The sequence below is a fragment of the Anopheles bellator genome, chromosome 2 (genome assembly GCF_943735745.2).
Source record: "Anopheles bellator chromosome 2, idAnoBellAS_SP24_06.2, whole genome shotgun sequence".
Classification (NCBI taxonomy): domain Eukaryota; kingdom Metazoa; phylum Arthropoda; class Insecta; order Diptera; family Culicidae; genus Anopheles; species Anopheles bellator.
This window is the reverse complement of record NC_071286.1, coordinates 71,800,832-71,817,818: the sequence shown is the minus strand read 5'-3', so window position 1 is coordinate 71,817,818 and position 16,987 is coordinate 71,800,832. Positions and strand designations below refer to the sequence as shown.

The following is a 16,987-nucleotide window of genomic DNA, read 5'->3' as shown; positions in this document are numbered from 1 at the left end:
CAATGAGAAAACAGTTCCCCGAGAGTCGCGGTGGTCAGTTCTTCGTCAATGCGGATCTACCGTATGCTCTGCTTCAGCAAGCTCGGTTTTTCCCGGGCGCCCTGTTTCTCTTTCTTCGCCAGCAGCGGATCGGGTATGAAACAGCTCCACAGGCGTAGGGTTTCGTCGGCTCCGGCGCTCATCACCTTGCTACCGTCGGGTGACATCGCGAGCTGCAGGACACGTCCCGTGTGGCCCAGAAGGTCCAGCTGCTTCGTCATTGAGGGATACTTCCAGATGGTCAGCTGGTTATTCACGTAGCCATGGGCGGAGATGATTTCCTTGTACGTTTTCGAAAACATAAGCCCACAAACTTGCGACTTTGTGTCGACCGAATTTAGCAACTGGCCGCTGGCCACATTCCAAAACTTTATGCACCGATCGGCTGTTCCGCCTCCACTGGCGAGCACGTTTGGTTGCCATGGACACCAGGCCAGCGCACGGATGGCTGCTTGGTGTTGATTGAAAACTTGCACGGGCTCACTGAGCGCGTTTGGCGCTCCATTGGCGGTGCCCCAAACGTGCACCAAATTGTCATTGCCCCCACTGGCCAGATACTTGCCATCCGGCGACCACTTGAGACCGCAAACTTCCTGCGTGTGTCCCTGCAGCACGCCGATGTTGTGTTGGCGCGTGCGCACGTCATGATTGACGATCGTCCCATCGCGACTGCCCGAACAGAGGACGTACGAGTTCCAGGCCAACACGCCGACCCGAGCGGAATGTCCGTTCATCACACGCAAGCGCTTGGCGTTCTCGCAATCCCACAGCTCCACCGTGCCGCAATTCGTCCCGACCGCCAAAATGTGTCCCTCGTGTATCCAGCCCAGTGAACACGTGTGATCGTTTCCCTCGTTCTCCAACAGCATCTCGATCGTTCCGGTGGCCGCATTCCACAGGTAGACTGATGCTCCCAGCGCTATTGCCACCACATTGTCGTTGCTCCAGTCCATCAGGTTCAGGTAGTAGTCGTTCAGAATCTCCGGTGCGTCCAGAATGCGCTCCGGCGCATTGGGAATGTAGCGGCTACCGCTTTTCGTGGACATGGGCGTCTTAATCGAGTACACCACCTTCAGCTGGTTCTCGTACCCTTCCGGCGGAGCGGGCGCCTTCGTTTGGTAGGACAATAGCCTGTGTTTGGTGATATCACAGCCCTTCAGTGCCTCGGAGAGATGCTTCATGCGTTCCTCGTGCTTTGGACTGTTTGGCTTTCCGCCCGTGGACCCGGAGGATGGGCCAGCCTCGCCAAATTCATCCACATTTTCTGCATCCTCTTTACCGCTCCCTGCCGCTGCCGACTGTGTCACCATGTAGTGGCCAAGATCGAAGTCGGTCGTGGCACGGTTCGGTATGAAGCGATCGCCACCCGGTTGCGGCACGCTCTTACCACTGCCACCGCCGGGAGTTTTGTCCGATTTCTTCACCGACGACGCACTGCTGATCGGCTGCTTGCGGGGAGTTTTCAGTGACAGGCCGGAACTCGACGGCTGTGTGGTGTTTGGGTTGTTTCCATTGCCGCTGAACGATATCGTCAGCTTTTGTCGGGTGGAGGTGTTTGCCAGAGCACTACTGTTGAAGCTGGTCGAGGCCGACGAGAGATCCAACTTTTTCTGCCACCGCGGGGCAGGTCCCCTAGTGATTTCTCCGTCCAGTGTAACGAAGTTGTTCAGATCTTTCATATAATTGAATTGTGCCATCGGTTAGCTGCGGATGCGTCCGATTGAAAACAGCCGACGAGAAACGGGAAGCCAATAAGTGTTTTGCAACAAGAAAATGCCCAACCCAAGCCCAATTTGTCCTACCTGTCGTCCTTTTGGTAGGCAGTTACTCGTTCAAATCTCGCGCAAAGCCTCTTCGACTTCGACGCGTACGCGTCCTGCAAAATGTCGCCACTTTTTGGCAGCTTGGCTGTCATACAATGGCCGGCCTGCGTGCAACGTAGCGTGGATGACAAAATAATCAATCGAATCATTTGCACATTTAGTTCATCAAGGTAAGCTCACTACACAACCATTCTTGCGTTTTTTTAAAAATAATCCTTTGCTTTGATATTGCGGTTCATCGCAAATTGCACTTACTGAGCACCCGATTCGTTTGCGCTAAGGATCGCATTTTCACTGGGTCATCATTGCTGTTCAAACTGTCACTATCTGGTTGTTTACTTCCATTTGTACCTTCTCGCATTAGCTGCAAATTATTCGTTTTGTCCAGTTTTGTGGTCTGTTTTAACCATGCGAAGAACTTCGAAACGGAGGAAGATCGTATCGAAGCGAGAAGAACCTGCAGCATCCGCACGAATATGCAGCATCTGCACGAAGGAGGCGTCCGAAGAAACGACGCTTGCACTATCCGCGGTTGTTGACGACGGAAATCGTAACACTGTGGGGAGCATTATCGAAGAAATAGCGTCGGTCAAGGTAAAAGGTCAATCTTTGAACCACGGAAGGCAACGCAATTGACAATCTATTGGTGTTTTAGATCAAGCACACCGAACAGTGCATCTGCGCGTCATGTTGGAAGCGGGTGCTGGAAGCGCACGAATTGCGGAGCGCAATACGCAGCTCGAAAATTTTCGGTGAAGCCAGTGAGGAACCCCCCGCCGAGTGCCCGGTGATGATCCAGCCATGCCCGGAGGAGGACGGCAAAGTGTACGAGGAATACGAGTATTTAATGGAATACCTCGAAAACTGCGGATCGAACGATCACACCTACAACGATCGAGATGCAGAGGACGATGTCTCCACAGTGGGCGAATACTATGTTAAAGATGAAGACCAAGCTGAAGAACGGTCGTCGTTCCTTTTGGAAACAGCCATTATGGCCGATACCAAACCTAACGACGATGAAAATCGATCCGCGAATATTACACGACAGTTCGAAATGCCGGACCCGGCGCTTATCGTGCACGACGAGCTGCATGAGCGGCACCGACGAGTGGAGGTGGCCGGGGTGCGATGCTGTGGCTGCAGTTTCGTAGCGCCCAACCGCAAAAGTCTGATGCAGCACTCGGAAACGGTGCACGCGATCAACATTGTCGACATTGGCGATTACTGTCCGATCTGTTTCTTCAAGTTCGCCACTGACAAGCAGCTGGAGCGGCACATACAAGAGTTCAAGTCGAACAACATGTACGTTTGTTTGCGGTGCAATCGATTCTACAACATGCGCCGGCGTCTGTACAATCACCTGCTAAGGTGCTGTGACGAAGAGCTCGGTGGTGCCGCGGACGGTGAGGACTCGCCAGATGAGAACGAGGACGACGAGGAGCAGGAAAATGACGAACTCGACGATGAGGCTGAGGTGTATGGCGAAGAAGTCCCAGGCGAGTACGACACAATCGAGTACCTTCTGCAGCAGGACGACGCACCGCTTCGTGGAATCGATCGCCGACGGATGCACCGTTACCGGGCTCAATTTGCCAAAGTTCTCGCTAACGTCAAGCTGTCGTACGGGCTCGGTGAGGACCAGCTGAACGTGCATCCGAATCAAATCATCTTACAGGGTGTGTTCGAGACGTTCAAATATGTGCGGCTGCGCGGGGAACGGTGTTGCGGCTGCCCCTACACCTGTTCCACGCGAGAGAAGCTGATGGAACACGCCAACCGTGACCATCCGGAAGGGTCGTCGACGGATGCGTTTGACGATCGGATCATGTGTGGACTGTGCCGTGTACAGTTCGGGGACGAAATCGAACTCGTGAAACATTTAAGCTTCTTTGTGAGCAGACAGCTCTTCTTCTGCACCATCTGCTACGAGTCGTTCCTGACACGCGAAAGTCTGCGGTACCATCAGGGGCATAGTAAGACCCATCAGCACGAGGTGCTAGAGCGTCACCAGGAGGGCGGTCTCAATGCGGAGGACTTTGTTGAACTCGATAAGCCGGATGTGGTGGAGCGGCTTGAGAAGCTCCTGGCGCTCAGGATGGTCAATCGCATGAAGGGGTCCCGCCACATGCGCATGCCGGACGCTCGGTTCATCAAGGAGGTGGTAGAGTACAACAACTATCGCAAGCTGGCCGTAATCGGTGAGCGGTGCTGCGGGTGCGGAATGTTTTTCGACACCACGGCCAACCTGAAGGAGCACTCCAGGGAGGTACACTTTACTCCGATGGCGCACGCGGACAGCCCGTGGAAACCGAACCACGAGTGCGAGATTTGTCACACGCAGTTCGAGGGCGAGCGTGGCCTCGCGCTGCACATGGCTGCGTCCCGGTTCAACCGAGGCAAAAGCACGACCAACCTGTACGTCTGCAAGCTGTGCGGGCTGCTTTTTACGAAAAAGTTCTGCCTCGGAAGACACATGCAGTTTGCACCCAATCACCTGTCGCGGCTGATCGAGGATGCGACGCGGAGAAAAGCGGACGATGCTCCGGGGGACGATGATAAGATCAGCCAGGATCCGCGGATTGCCGAAGCACTGCAGTTGCATAAGACGGTGCGCACGGACAAGGCCGGGGTCCAGATTGGGCATCACTGTTGCTTCCCCAAGTGTCGCGTACGCTTCACCGACGAGTCGGAGCTGTTGGAGCACGTGCACGATGAGCACGGCGGAAAGCGGCGGGAGTTTGAGTGCGAACGGAAGTCGGAACAAAACGTGTGCCCGGCTTGCTGCAAATCATTCGACACTCTGGCCAAACTTTACTGGCACCGCGTGCAGCGCTTCGTGCCGCGCCGATTCAACTGCAAACGGTGCGATAAAACGTTTGACAAGTGGCCAATGCTGAAAATACACGTTGCCACCGATCACGAAAACGCGCCGCCGAGCTTCCCGTGCACGCAGTGCAACAAAACGTTCATCAACGTGTCGCGGCTGCGGGTTCACGAGAAAATTCACGAAACGCACCTTCAGTTCGCGTGCGACGTGTGCGGGGACCGGTTCCGGTACAACGGCTTGCTTTCGCGCCATAAGCGTGCTCTGCACTCGAGCGAGCTGCGCTTCGAGTGTAAGCTGTGCCCGAAAAAGTTTGCCGTCGCGGAAAAGCTGAAGATCCATCAGAGAGTGCACACTGGGGACCGGCCGTACGGCTGCACGTTCTGCAATCGCTCCTTTAGCCACTTTACCGACCGGAAGCGCCACGAAATGTCGGCCCACACGGGCGAACGGCCGCACCGGTGTCCGTTCTGTTCAGCGGCGTACATCCGCAACCGTGAGCTGGCCATGCACATGCGGAAGCACAAGGAACACGAAGAACCAACGGACGGCAAGATCGTCGAGCAATGATCAAGACAAAACGCACCTTTTATTTGAATAAAATAAGTTACTCCACATCAGCTGTAGCACTTTAAACCGGTTTCAATGGTGGCACCAAGAATTTGCACCGGGCGGTACGCTATCGGCAGAAAGAGACAAAGAGCGAAACAGCGAGCAGCGGCCTGCTGTCATTTGGGGAGTGTTTTTCTTTTCTTGATTGTTCCCCTCGGCCACTGGACACGGAACGGAACTGCAACTTTAACCTGCTACTTCTTTTTGTATCACGAGCCCAACCACTAACTGGACCGAGCCTTTGCCGTTTTGTTTTGAGCGACACTGTCCCCCGGTTTCAAAGAGGATCGGTTCGATCGGAACGAGGTCTGATGACGAAGGGTACCCGATGGCAGCTTCGCGAAAGCCGTAACAATCATTTGGATTCCAGCCTTGTTTCCTCGTCCCCTTTGAGTGCGCGGTTCCAAGTCCAGGTCGGTGCGTTGCAACACAACCGTACGTGAAGTGGCGAAGAAGCGATCGTTTATTGCGCCTGGAAGTGTCGGTGCCAGACCCGGAAAAGCAAAGGGCACTTGATTCGTTCGAAGAAGATAAACCAGCCCGTGGCCCCGTTACACCCTGTGGCCGTCGTGTCGCGTTTGTGTGTGCGAAGCGCTCTGTGTACGTGTACGGCGTGTGCGTGTGCCTTTTCCGCTCCCGGGCCGCGGTTGCCAATGTATTGACGGACCGTGATCGATTGCCGTGCCCTCTTCGAAGTACGTGAAGCCGTTCGTGACTCCTCTCTTCTGTGCCTAGCTTCTTGTTATTATTTCGTGTGTGAAGTGCGATCCAATCCGGCTCAAGCGGCGGCAAAACGGGAAGCCTTTGCCCCAAATCCACCCGGACGTGCAATAGTGAATGCCGAATGCTACTCGTGTAGCTCCACTCCCATATCGGCCATCGTTACACAGTTACACAGTGAACACCGCTGGCTGCTCTAGTGTGCACAGTGTGAACATCGAAATCAGAGCAACCGTCGTCGCGCGGTAGCTACCGCTAAGCAACGAAACCCGCAGCAAAAGATGACACTGAACGATGAGAATGAGGCCAGCAATAATGTGGTCGCCGCGAATGGAACGGGAACCGGCTCAGACCGTACCGCTGTGGGAGAGGCCGGGAGCGCCGGTGGACCACAGGGAGCCGGCGGAGCAGCGACTTCTAATGGTAAGGGTACGCGGGCTAAACACAGCCACTAACAGCAGCAACAGTGGCAACAGGAACAACAATAACAGAAGAAGCGGCACTAACACTAATAATATTAACTACTACTCCATTTTTGATATCACCGCAGCGGCGAACACCATCACCTTAAGCACGAACAGCAATAACAGCGTTAGTAACAACATCAATAACAACAACACTATAAGCAACGGGCCTAATAAGCAAGGGCCACAGGCTGCCGTGGTAGGGCCGCTGGGCGGACAGCTACAGCAACAGTTGAACAATTTGGAAAAGCGGCCCAGCAGCAGCCGGTTCATCATACCGAAGTATAACGAAATCGAAACGCTGCCACCGCTGAAGGATGCGGGACCGGGCGAGCGGGAAGAGCTGTTCATCCAGAAGCTACGGCAGTGCTGCGTCCTGTTCGATTTCTCCGAGCCGCTGAACGATCTCAAGTACAAGGAGATCAAGCGCTGCGCGCTGCAGGAGATCGTGGAGCACCTCACTAACCAGAGCAACGTGATCACGGAGGCAATCTACCCGGAGGCGTTCAACATGGTCGCGGTAAACCTGTTCCGCACACTGCCCCCCTCCTCGAACCCGAACGGGGCCGAGTTTGATCCGGAGGAGGACGAGCCGACGCTGGAGGTGTCGTGGCCGCACCTGCAGTTCGTGTACGAGCTGTTTCTTCGGTTTCTCGAGTCGCCCGACTTCCAGCCGAGCGTGGCCAAGCGCTACATCGACCACAGCTTCATCCTGAATCTGCTCGAGCTGTTCGACTCGGAGGACCCGCGGGAACGCGACTTTCTCAAAACGGTTCTGCACCGGGTGTACGGCAAGTTCCTCGGGCTGCGGGCGTTCATTCGCAAGCAGATCAACAACATCTTCTACAAGTTTATCTACGAGACCGAGCACCACAACGGCATCGCCGAGCTGCTGGAGATCCTGGGCAGTATTATCAACGGGTTCGCGCTGCCACTGAAGGAGGAACACAAGCAGTTCCTGCTGAAGGTGCTGCTGCCACTGCACAAGGTCAAGAGCCTGTCCGTGTACCATCCGCAGCTGGCCTACTGCGTGGTGCAGTTCCTCGAGAAGGACGCCAGCCTGACGCAGCCGGTGATCAAGTGTTTGCTAAAGTTCTGGCCCAAAACGCACAGCCCCAAGGAGGTGATGTTTCTGAACGAGCTGGAAGAGATACTGGACGTGATCGAACCGGCCGAGTTCCAGAAGGTGATGGAGCCACTGTTCCGCCAGATCGCCAAGTGCGTCTCGAGTCCCCATTTCCAGGTGGCCGAACGGGCACTTTACTACTGGAACAACGACTACATCATGTCGCTGATCACGGAAAACTCCAAAATCATTCTGCCGATCATGTTCCCGGCCCTGTACAGCAACAGCAAATCGCACTGGAATAAAACGATCCACGGGCTGATCTACAACGCGATCAAGCTGTTCATGGAGATGAACCACCGCCTGTTCGACGAGTGCAATCGGAAGTATCAGGCCGAGATGGAGACTGAGCAAGAGAAGTTGGCGCAGCGCGAAGAGCTCTGGCAGCAGATGGAAGATTTGGCGGAACGGAACAGCAAATTGGTGCTGCACGACGACAACAATGAGGACTACGCGGCGACGGCTTCCGGTGGACGGTTTGGAGTGCCCGGAAGCCAACATCGTCAGCTCAATGGAGGGACCGATGCCGGCGGTACTGCTGGGCGCATTGCCGGTGTCTCCACCTCGTCGTCCTCGTCCGGATCATCATCCGCTTCGTCGTCGCTGTACGATCGTCGATCAATGCAGCATAGCACTTAATAGGGCACCACCAATCAGCACAGCAGTACCAGGCAGTAGGTGGTCGATCGTGTGGGGTGGGTTGGAGCAAATTGTTGTTGTTACTCTACCATTATACCAATTTTATCGCAGCACCCGAACAAAGCGAACCCTCGTGGGAGACAGACACGGGGCCAGAGCGGCTGCCCTGTCGCCGGGAAACGAAACACGCAAATCGTATCTCGCTGCATGTCCTGCAGAGGCGCGGGCCGATCGGAATCGATGTATTTCTACGAAACTTTAAATTTCCCGGTTTTTTCGAGGGACAGTTTATGTTTTTCATTTACATTTTTTAAAGTAATAAATTAATGAAGTTGTACAAGAAATCATTAATGGTGCACAAACGCGTCACCGAGAAGCGCCGTATTCGAAGGGACACACCAAATTTGGGTTCTACACAATGCTGCCTCTCGCCCGCGGTATTCGAATATGGATTTTGATAAAAGAAAAAGAGCAACAGCCACGCTGAATAAGATTGTTCTCGTGCCGAAAAGCGGGAGACGAGGACGCACCCGCTCCGGTCGCGGAAAACTATGTAGACAACAATCAAACGAACGCAGAGGTGTAGCAGATGTAGGGAAATGGGACCTCCTTGCGGGAGCCAGCGAAACCTCCCATGGCTTCGGCAAGGTGCAAACAAAACCTTTTATAAATGTAACTCAGCGTCGTGCAGCTAGCAATGTTTGATATTATCCTGCTTTCCTTGTTTGATTCTCCTTTACTTTATTTAATCGCATTATCGTTATCATCTACTTGTTACGTAAGGCTGTACATTAGAAAGCGCACGCACAAAGTATCATTCGTTCTCCCATTGAGCGCTGTTAGGATTTCTGCCCCAATCCATTCTATTCACGGGCCCCCGGGGTCCAGTTTTCGGTCGAACTTAGTATGTGTTCTTGTACTACTTTTTGTCGTCATTTATAAATTCTTAGTCTACCATTTATGTGCATTCTTCGCTTGTTTGCTCGCTCCTGCCTTCGCGGGCCCCCGAATATGTATGTAACGTTTCTTGATATTGTTTCCCACACACTCCACTCTACTAGGGCCCTTTAGGTGTTAAGAGCGCGGGTGAAGGCAAAGGAAATACAAAACGCTGCGCGGCTACACGTACACGGATTCCAATAGTTACATAAGGGTAATGGAGCGGAATGGAAGCAAACTATGGGGCTAACACGAAAGCAACAGCGCGATAGTAAAACTGTAAAAGTAAGTGTAAGGATATAAGCGAAGCGTAACGATCGAGACAAAACAATAACAGAGGAACGAGGAAACACAGGAAAAACTACCAAAACCACGGTTCACGTGTCGATAAAAATAGAGAGAGAAACAAAAATCAAAGTTGTGCAAATGCGCTTCAAACGAGCCACGATCGCGACTGATCGAGCTGTATTCGCATGGAGCGGGAAAGGAGAGCCAACACTTTGCTTTACATGTCGTGCGTGGTTCTTGACGTGGTTGATGTTGAATTGCAAAACGTGTGGACAAAACCGCGGGCGTCGCGGAAGTGGACAAATTTTAAGGTAAACGTGATGCGAGCTAAAAATCGGAAGCGAATGAACGCGCAACGCAGTCAACGGGGCGATATAACTGTTAGCATTTTACACTACTAAACCCACAATAAAGCAACGCAAAGTAATGTTGAAAACAAAAAGTGGCCCAGACGCCGAGCGAACCATTCCACGTGCGTTTATGTTTTTTGCTGTGTATTTAGATTCTGCCGCAACACAATGTTTGGCTACATTGCTTATGAGATCTATCAATCGATTGCGCATCGTACTCTGGATGAAGACGTTTCGGAGGTGGCTACGTGCTAATGTTATAACACAGGGACAAGAGTTGTCTCATTATTCACGCCCAACGCCCTGTGATGCCGGCAGCACGACTACATGCCATTGGACCTGCCGCCTCCCGCTTCGCGTCACGATGTTCCCGATTGTTCGGCGCAGTGTATTTGTACGTCGCGTGCAGGCGCTAATTCGCAGTACTCCACCTCGTTTCGAAGATGCTGCTGTGGCGGGTTGTCACCCTCGCGAAATTATCGTCGGCGGCGATCGTGCCGCCGATGTTCTCCTCAATTAAGGTTTGGTTTGTCGAGCGTCCGCGTCCTCGCTAATAAACATGTCAGCTGCCCCGGACAATTGGTCACTCTTCCGTCCTGGGCACGTGCCACGGGAACTTCGCTTTGAAACGGGGTCAGTTTAATCTCTATGGAGGCAGGCACGCGTGTGCCCGTAGAACTGGTCCTGGAGCTAACGGTTCGCGAAAAGTTGCTTATCGACCCCAGTGCGGTAAGGAAGGAACCCGTTATGTGATTAGTGCAATGGCACGTTCTTTCTCTCTTTCGCGCCAACAGCCCGTGCCCGTGATCATCATAAGCGTTGCGAATGTCGCATTTGATAAGTGTCTTCGTAAAGATAAAGCTGGGAGCGGGCCAACAACTTGAATGGTTCCCGTCCCAATCAGTTCCACCAACACGGCTTCCACTTCTACTAGCGATCCATTGTGACGATCGGAGAGAGATGAGTTCTACCGCTGGATGTGTTACCCGCGAGAGTCCCTTTTTCCTTCGCAGCATCTTCAGCAGTAACCAATAGAGCAACGATGGAAAGATCACTTTGAGATTGATTCGCTTTCCCCCCTACCGTTCTACAAGGAAACGGGTGAATTCCGTTCTTGCGGACCAGCGCTGTCGTGTTGACGTTTGCGGTGCTTTTTCATGTACTTTTCATGCCCAAACGTCTTCCCGCACACGTTACAGGCAACGGTGGCGTTTTCCTCCGCCAGGTGGCCTTTCTCGTGGATCAGCATGTTGGACCGGATGGTGAATTTTTTGCCACAATGACCACAGCAAAACACTGGTCGGGACGAGCTGTGAACCAGCAAATGCCGGTGATGTCCGGAGGCGTGCGCAAACTGCTTGCCACACTCTCCACACTGGAACGGCTTCTCGCCGGTATGCACACGCGCGTGCGTTTCCAGGTAGTGTGGGGTTTTACAGATTTTCCCACACACGGGACATTCGCACGGGTTCTGTCGGCTCGGAGCCTGGCCGTGTAGTCGTTGCGTGTGCACTTTCAAGTTGCCTTTGTTGGAGAATCGCTTCTCACAGATCGCGCACCGGAATTCTTCGTTTGTATCGTGCGTCTTTTCGTGATTCACCAGGGTGCTTTTGTTGCGGAACGTCTTGCCACAGAACGTGCACTGATGGTTCCCACTGACCTCCGCACCAACTACAGCGGAGTCACGTTGAACCGTCGTCTCGGGATGAAACTTGCGCAGATGAGCGCGCATCATGCGCTGCTGGAGAAACGCTTTGCCACATACGCAGCGACGCAACTGGTCTGAATCCAGGAGCGTCCGATGCCGCCGGTAAACCGCTTTGCTGGAGAATCGGTTGTAACAAATGGCGCATTCGAACCCGCGGTGCGCCGCGTCCGATATGCGATCCGGCTCGTGGACGGTGTTCGAGTGCGCTTGCAGCTGCTCTCGGTTGAGGAATTGGTCCCCACAACCACAGCACTGATTGGCGGACACTTTGCGATTGCCGTGGACACGTCGGCGCAGGAACCGATCCTTGTAGTGGCGCCTCAGAGAGGGTTGCGAAACGAACCGCTTGTAGCACACGGGGCATTCGTGTGTCCGGTGGTTGTCCACGAAACAGCCACGATTTTTCCGATGTGCTTCGTCGGAATGCTTTTGAAGCTCCTGGGCCGACGCAAAATCCTGCCGACAGCCGCAGCATCGATGGAGGTCTTCAGCGGCCAACGGTTCTTCGATCGTCCGCGGCCGCAATACCGTCACGGCCAGCCGTTTGTGGCGCTTGAGTGTGTACTTGTTAAAGTAGCGCCGGAAACACTTGTCACACTGGTACGGCTTGGCGTGATTTTCGCGGTTCTGTGGGAGATGTACTGTCTTCAAATGCTCCTGCAGAGCCTCGACCGTTTCGAGGTCCTTGCGACAGGCACAACAGTGAGTCGAGTAATCGGCCTCAAAGTTTTCCTCCTCGCTACTTTGCTCCGAAGCATCCGAAGCATACTCGATCCGATTCAACGGATCCATCGTCTCCATCACAACCAGATATCACGAGCAAACACTTCACAGTCAACACAATTTCCTAGTTTGCGATTTAGTCCGTTTTGTATTTAGTTCGTAAAGCAATCGTAGCGCGTGGCCTGGTTATTTTCCCGCCGACCGCGGCGTCTAGTAGTTTGCTTGCCGGGTAATGGTAAAAATCAAGGCAAGTCAGATATACTCGTTCGTGCTCTTTCTTTTGTTTTCGTGCTTTCTCTTTCGTGGCGAATGGCAGTGCTGCCAACAAGCAAAAAGAAAGATCCATGTTTTCTTTCAAGAGATTTCATGTTTCAAATTTTTCCGTTGCAAATCATGTTTGATGATAAATCATTTACGTTTGACAAGATAATTTTTGTTTAACATTCAACAACATTCGAAGAAATTCCATCAAGACTCACTTAGAGAACCAAGCACAGACAACATGTTTCATGTTCAAATAACTCTTTTTGAGCTAGGTTTAATATTCATCGAACCTATTAACCATACTCCAATGATGCTCGGCAAAATAATGCAGGTCATCACCCCGTAAATTGTTCCATTTGTATCGCAGTGCAATTTTTGGAGAATTTCTCGATTATCGATTCACGACGAACATCCCATAAATTCGTTGTGATAATTGACTCTATCGATAAATTGAATTCACGATTTCGGACCCTCTGAGTGCACCCTCTGGTTGCCCTTACCAGCCAACTTAATTAGAATTCACTTGTTTGGCCGGATTTTCCGAAGCCCTCATCCGGGGAGTTCCTAGTTTGGGATTCCCAATACCGGACCTTATTCAGCACACTCCCGTCCGAAGAAGGCTCCCAAGAGTTTAAAGATCAAACGCCGGTCGAACTAGCGGAGACGAATTGCATTCTCTCTTGGTTCAAATCGGGTCGCTGTGTGTTTGTGTGTGTTTAATTGGCAATAAACTTTCATAATGCAATAAGGGCCGGATGCATCGTTTAAGCTTGGGAGGGCATTCGTGGAGTGCGCCGTGCAAAAAGTTGTCCTAATTGCAGCAAGGAGGCAGCGGGCATGGTAGTAAGCCATTGGCTATCAATTGGCGATTTTATGGAGCAATAATTTCAGTTGGCGCTAATGAAACGTGTCCGATATCCTACGGGGTGGCCCTGGTTCCGGAACTCGGGTGGAATACAGATTTTCGATAAGATTGCGTTGAATAAACGGGGCAAATTTCCACAATCCGATGAATTTAAGTAGTCAAAGCAAAAAGCATAAAACACGAAACAGTCATGCTCCTTAGTAAAGACATCAACAAAATGCGCCGCAAGGATTCATCAGTCGCCTTTGATGCGTCCCCTTCGTAGCCATATCTCGTTCGTGCACATGTCTACCAGAGTTGTTTGCATATATCATTTTCTTGATTCGACACTGCATTGGGGCCAACACTCGCATCCTGCCCGAGCGCGGTGTCATGCGAACAACGTGCCAAGATCCAGCCTCTCCACGGTGCACTCCTGTCCGGTGTGATGATGTTCTCTTCGTGCTTTTCGATAAAAAATGTCGGTGCTCGGGGAACGTAAAACTTCTCCAGAGGCTGCAAGGGACACGAGATGCGGACCTTTCCCTCCCTGGGCGAAGAAGTGCTGTCTTGTCGTAGAACTGGGGATAAAGCATGGCAGCTATGCAGAATGATGAGAAGCTTTCAAGTGGCAGCCGACTGCCGTGAGATCTTCTTCCGGCACCGGCAAGTGATGTGTCCAGCGGAACGAAATATGACGTTGAATGCCAAGGTGAGCTGTGTAGTTGGTGTTTTATTTTGTCCTTCGTTTTATGTTTCGCCTGTTTAAGGTTTCCCTCTTTAAGGTTTGTTCGCTCGCAGCCATATAACGATGCTCGATGCTCTAGGTCGCAGCCCTTCGAGAAATGTGACTCGCATAGCCTTTTTTCTGGTTCAGCTCCAACCTAGAGATATTGCTTTATGAGGAGGTCTTCTCAGCGTCCCGATTGTCAGCTGGCATCATCGTTGAGTTCAATGTCAAGAAAGGTGCGGATGTGCGGATACTATCGACGGGCGGACCTATCACTTCCGTTCAGATGACACATGAGAGATTTGTTCGGTTTGTGTGGCACCCTTTCGAGGTGTGCACCTGAAGAGCTTATTTTTCGCTTTCACTTCAAACCGCCTATTGGTCTAGCATCAAGACTTTCTGATGTTGTCTCCATGTTGAAGGGTCTTAGTGTCAACAATGTGTCCCCTCAGTGTGTGGTTTGAGCTCCAGGTTTTCCTCTTTCACGTGTTGATCCCATTTCCGGTGACGATGACGATTTTTACTCTCAGCTGCACTTTTAGAGATGATAAGGCCACAGGACGGATCTGCTCTGAGATACAAAACACCACCTTTTCGCTTAACATCAAAGAACTTCTAATGGGGAAGATGAAATTGCGTACGACTTACAAGTAGTGGCAATTAGGACAATAGCACATCGCTTTCGGCAGTGAGACTACTCGCGAATGGAGTGGTTTGTTAAACATCCGGTTACAAGGTGCCACCTGGAACCTAGTTTTCGGAATGTTTGTCCAGAGTCCAGAGAGTCTTTAGCACAGCATTGCATTTTATTTACCCAGTTCAGTAGCAATTAAGAAACCTCAGTACCTTGTTACGGGTGCTGGACGGGTGCTGGAAGTCAATCCACAGCAACGCGCTCTGATTGCCAATAGAACATTCTGTTACACGCATTGCGGTGCTCTACACAACATTGTTTTAATTTAACAAATGGCCCTTTGATTTGTTTGTCCTTCGAATAGCACCTCCAAGTTCAAAAATGCAGCTTAACAGGTGTATGCAGCGAAAAGCACACATTTCGAAGGCCTCTAATCATGAAAAGAGTAGTGCCGGAAGTGCCGGAAGTGGATGGATGGAATGGATTTAAATCAGTTCCTACAATCGGTACGAGGTTCGACTAGTGACAGCTTTTCATTAGTTCGGAGAGTAAAAACAGCTCTTTTAGAGTAAAAACCTACACCGCTTTGTTCAGTTTGGAAATCATTTCTATTTCCTGTAGATAATTTTGTAACGTGGATTAAGAATGCAGCATTTTCAATGGGCAATAACACGGAGCTAAAATTTGACGAGCCTCTGAAAAAATGGCACGTATGTTGCTTGCTCTTCCTCAAATTGCAGCCGGTTTTGTTGAGATTATATAATGATTGTTCACATGCTGACTTTACCAGGCGTGAGGCTCAGAAAATTTTCTTCTTAAACCAAAAAGTACGCTTGCCTTAGATTTGTAAGTACGGCTGTTGAGCTTTCGGAAGCATACTTGCGATGTAAATTGGTTTGCAGTTCTTTCACATTAAATTGAATACAATTAAGCGGTTGTTTTTGTGTTGTTCGGGGATAGCGAACGCGATTAGGTAAGCTTAGCTTAGGGTAGTAAGCAAATTATTGCATTCCTGAAAAATCATTAACAGGTTTACTGAACAACCTGAAACGAAAGTGACTGATACTTGGGTTGAAGTGATTTTCAAACGAAGAACTAATTTTTCGCGCATCGCTGTGGCGTTCTGTTGCAGCGAATAGGTCCTACTCATTCAGACGAAACAAAACGCCAATAACTTCGGCAGAAGTAAGTTGAGATATAACAAAATAAAAGAAAATGTTGGGGACTACAGTTTCTGAACGTAGAACGCGCTTCCCTAGTGAAGAATAGAGGGTGCCATTTACACGGTTTTGAATTAATTAAAACTAATTTACATACACGTTTGGGCGGTTTTTCTTTCCACCCACACCAACAGTTTCTTGTAAAAGTTTTTCTTCTTCACTTTTTCTGCGGCGATGGTGATTCGGGTTGGCGATGGTTCGACGATAATGACGGCTCCAGCATAGTTCTCGAAGGCGTTACTTTTTCAACAATAAAAAGGCATAACGCGAGAAAGAGAGAAAGAACTGAACTGAAACAGAAAAAGGCAAGAGGGCACGTGCTCTTTTGGAGGAAACACCGTTCTTGGGAGCACTGCAATTATCTTCGAGATCTGGCGGGCTGGTGTCAAGGCGGGATGTAAAGTTTCCGTTCCAAGAATCCCGGCGAGCAACATTGGACCGGAAGGACGACGACTTTGTTCTGCTCGTTGACGATGGCATCGACTCCCGACGGGGAAGGATATTGACTATTCACCGCTCGATTGACTTTCGAGCGTGCATCCGAAGGGTCCCACGGACGGTGGTTCCGTTGCTGGGAAGGAAATCGTGATTTTTCACCCTAACTGCAAGCGACTGCATTAATGTTGGGCCATGAAGGGCTTAAGAACCTGGCGCCGTTCCAGTGGCGGGTAATGAGAAAATTGAAAACTTAAGCCTTTCCTCCTAACGAACTCGTTTGTATGAGTGATGGTGCAAATTTGGATTCTGTGAAGTTGGTTTCAGTACGATGTTAGCATCCTTATCCTGCTCAAGGCGGAGGTGGACCTGTTTAACGAAGATTGCAGACAATTAAGTCGCGATTTCGATCTAAACTTTATCAGATTATTAAAGAAAACTGGTCAAAGGGCTTTGAATGTGATTTTGTTGGGATAAACAATTTAAAATCCTTTTTTCGTATTTTTTAAAACAACTCATACTTCAATATGAGAGCATCGTCCCAGGATTAAAGTGATTTAAATCGCACGGAAAAAGTGATACATGTCTCATCACATTCGAAT

At 51.0% G+C, this 16,987-nt stretch overlaps 4 protein-coding genes across 4 annotated transcripts; 2 read left to right on the top strand and 2 right to left on the bottom strand.

Moving 5' to 3' along the window:
* Positions 1-56: 56 nt before the first annotated feature.
* LOC131210830 (cell division cycle protein 20 homolog) lies at positions 57-1,896 on the bottom strand. The gene is made up of 2 exons (XM_058204126.1): positions 1,842-1,896; positions 57-1,743 (listed from the first exon to the last, which is right to left on the bottom strand). The coding sequence occupies exon 2, from the start codon at positions 1,734-1,736 to the stop codon at positions 57-59; it is 1,680 nt and encodes a 559-aa protein (XP_058060109.1). The 5' UTR covers positions 1,737-1,743; positions 1,842-1,896.
* Positions 1,897-2,270: 374 nt separating this feature from the next.
* Positions 2,271-5,269, top strand: LOC131207980 (zinc finger protein 624-like). Its single transcript, XM_058200619.1, has 2 exons — positions 2,271-2,456; positions 2,518-5,269. Exons 1-2 carry the CDS (start codon positions 2,271-2,273, stop codon positions 5,257-5,259), a joined length of 2,928 nt encoding a protein of 975 aa, XP_058056602.1. The 3' UTR covers positions 5,260-5,269.
* Positions 5,270-5,616: 347 nt separating this feature from the next.
* On the top strand, positions 5,617-9,913 carry LOC131210743 (serine/threonine-protein phosphatase 2A 56 kDa regulatory subunit gamma isoform-like). Its single transcript, XM_058204036.1, has 2 exons — positions 5,617-6,444; positions 6,572-9,913. Exons 1-2 carry the CDS (start codon positions 6,303-6,305, stop codon positions 8,248-8,250), a joined length of 1,821 nt encoding a protein of 606 aa, XP_058060019.1. The 5' UTR covers positions 5,617-6,302; the 3' UTR covers positions 8,251-9,913.
* A 1,001-nt stretch (positions 9,914-10,914) lies between these two features.
* LOC131207979 (zinc finger protein 287-like) lies at positions 10,915-12,327 on the bottom strand. The gene has a single exon (XM_058200618.1). The coding sequence runs from the start codon at positions 12,325-12,327 to the stop codon at positions 10,915-10,917; it is 1,413 nt and encodes a 470-aa protein (XP_058056601.1).
* Between the last annotated feature and the right edge of the window lie 4,660 nt (positions 12,328-16,987).